The following is a 1369-nucleotide window of genomic DNA, read 5'->3' on the forward strand; positions in this document are numbered from 1 at the left end:
TAATACTGATCAGTGCTTCATCATACATATTTTTAATGTCTTTAGGTTGTTTTTTCCTTATTGGGCTTGGCCTATCTCTTCCCATGTTGGTTGGTTGTTAGTTTTTCAAGTTGATTTTGGATTCTCTGATGTTGGATCTCCATGCTGAATTCAAATCCCATATCGGTTCGTTGTTGGTTTTCCAAGTAGGCTTTTGTTTCCCTGCTGCTGGTCGTTCATTTCCCTCCTTGCTGATTCCAAGAATAGTGTTTTATCTTCTCAAAAAGTGGTTGTATTGATTGACTGCAATTGGCTAGTTGTGTGACACATTTACGTGGGCTATTGGGCCTTCTCCTATAAAGTATGTCTGATTTGCTGTTGGAAGGGGGTTGTTGTTGGTGAAAACAAATCCAAACCTGAGGGTTTTCTTCCTAGATTGAGAGCTATCTTCTTCCTATATTTATTTCTTATTCTTTGTCTTCTATCTATTTCTTCTCTCCACGGTTGTCATTCCACTTGTATCTTTCTTCTCGAAATATTGCGAGGTAAGGTGTTGGTGTGCCCCATTAGTTGGTATTTACCGGAGGAGCCCCAACTTGAGCTGGATCATAATTTCTATAGAAAAACTCTGGTTTGATTTTTCATTTGAGCATCATTCTCTATTTTCATGATTTGCATGTGAGATGGCCTTTTTAGGCTGTTCTAAGGGTAGTTAATTTTAAGCTTTAGTTTGTTTCTTTGCAAAATTTCCTAATCATTTACTTATAATGTTTACTATTAAGTTGCATTTTGTTGGTGTTGGTTTATGTTTACTGAATGGAAGTATTTCATTGCCTTCCTAGTGTTCTTCTATTTGGCTATAGAACTTAGTTTGCATAAAAAACGAGCAAAAAAACAACTGCAACTTCTATTCTCGCACTTCAAAAACAATTCATCAACGATTCTTATTTCCCATCATCGGCATATTTCAAGCAAACTGAAGCAAAAAAGAAGCATAAACATATTGTGAAACAAGAAAATAAGACAAGAAAACAGAACAGGAAGGAGAACCTTACGCCTTTCAGCTTGGATAAGCTTCTCAGCAACAAATTCCGGCGTCCCAAATTCCTTGAGAGAAGATAGCCGAACAGGGTTAACCACCACACCAATGTTGTTAGCCCCCTTCCCCTCCTCGAACAGTGCCTTCGCACCCGCCTTCTCCATCTATCAACAGTAAACAATTTACAGATTTGAACAATAGAAAGGAAGAATCGAAAAGGAATAACCTTTGCCCATGTGGAAGGCTTGAGGAGAGTGAATCCCTCGACCTCGTCGGTGTAGCGCTCTAAAGTAAGAAGCGGAACGGCAGACAAAGATGGTGAGAAAGCGATGGATGCAGGAAAGAGCAACA

General features: G+C 39.0%; 1 protein-coding gene across 1 annotated transcript; it reads right to left on the reverse strand.

Annotated features, from left to right (window-relative positions):
- On the reverse strand, positions 1-1364 carry LOC110100986 (psbP domain-containing protein 2, chloroplastic-like; the record flags this gene model as incomplete). The annotated part of the gene is made up of 2 exons (XM_020828717.1): positions 1-1182; positions 1245-1364. Coding segments are annotated over 2 exons (369 nt in total), but the record flags the coding sequence as incomplete, so codon positions are not given.
- Between the last annotated feature and the right edge of the window lie 5 nt (positions 1365-1369).

The sequence above is a fragment of the Dendrobium catenatum genome, unplaced genomic scaffold (assembly GCF_001605985.2).
Source record: "Dendrobium catenatum unplaced genomic scaffold, ASM160598v2 original_scaffold_107649, whole genome shotgun sequence".
Lineage (NCBI taxonomy): Eukaryota > Viridiplantae > Streptophyta > Magnoliopsida > Asparagales > Orchidaceae > Dendrobium > Dendrobium catenatum.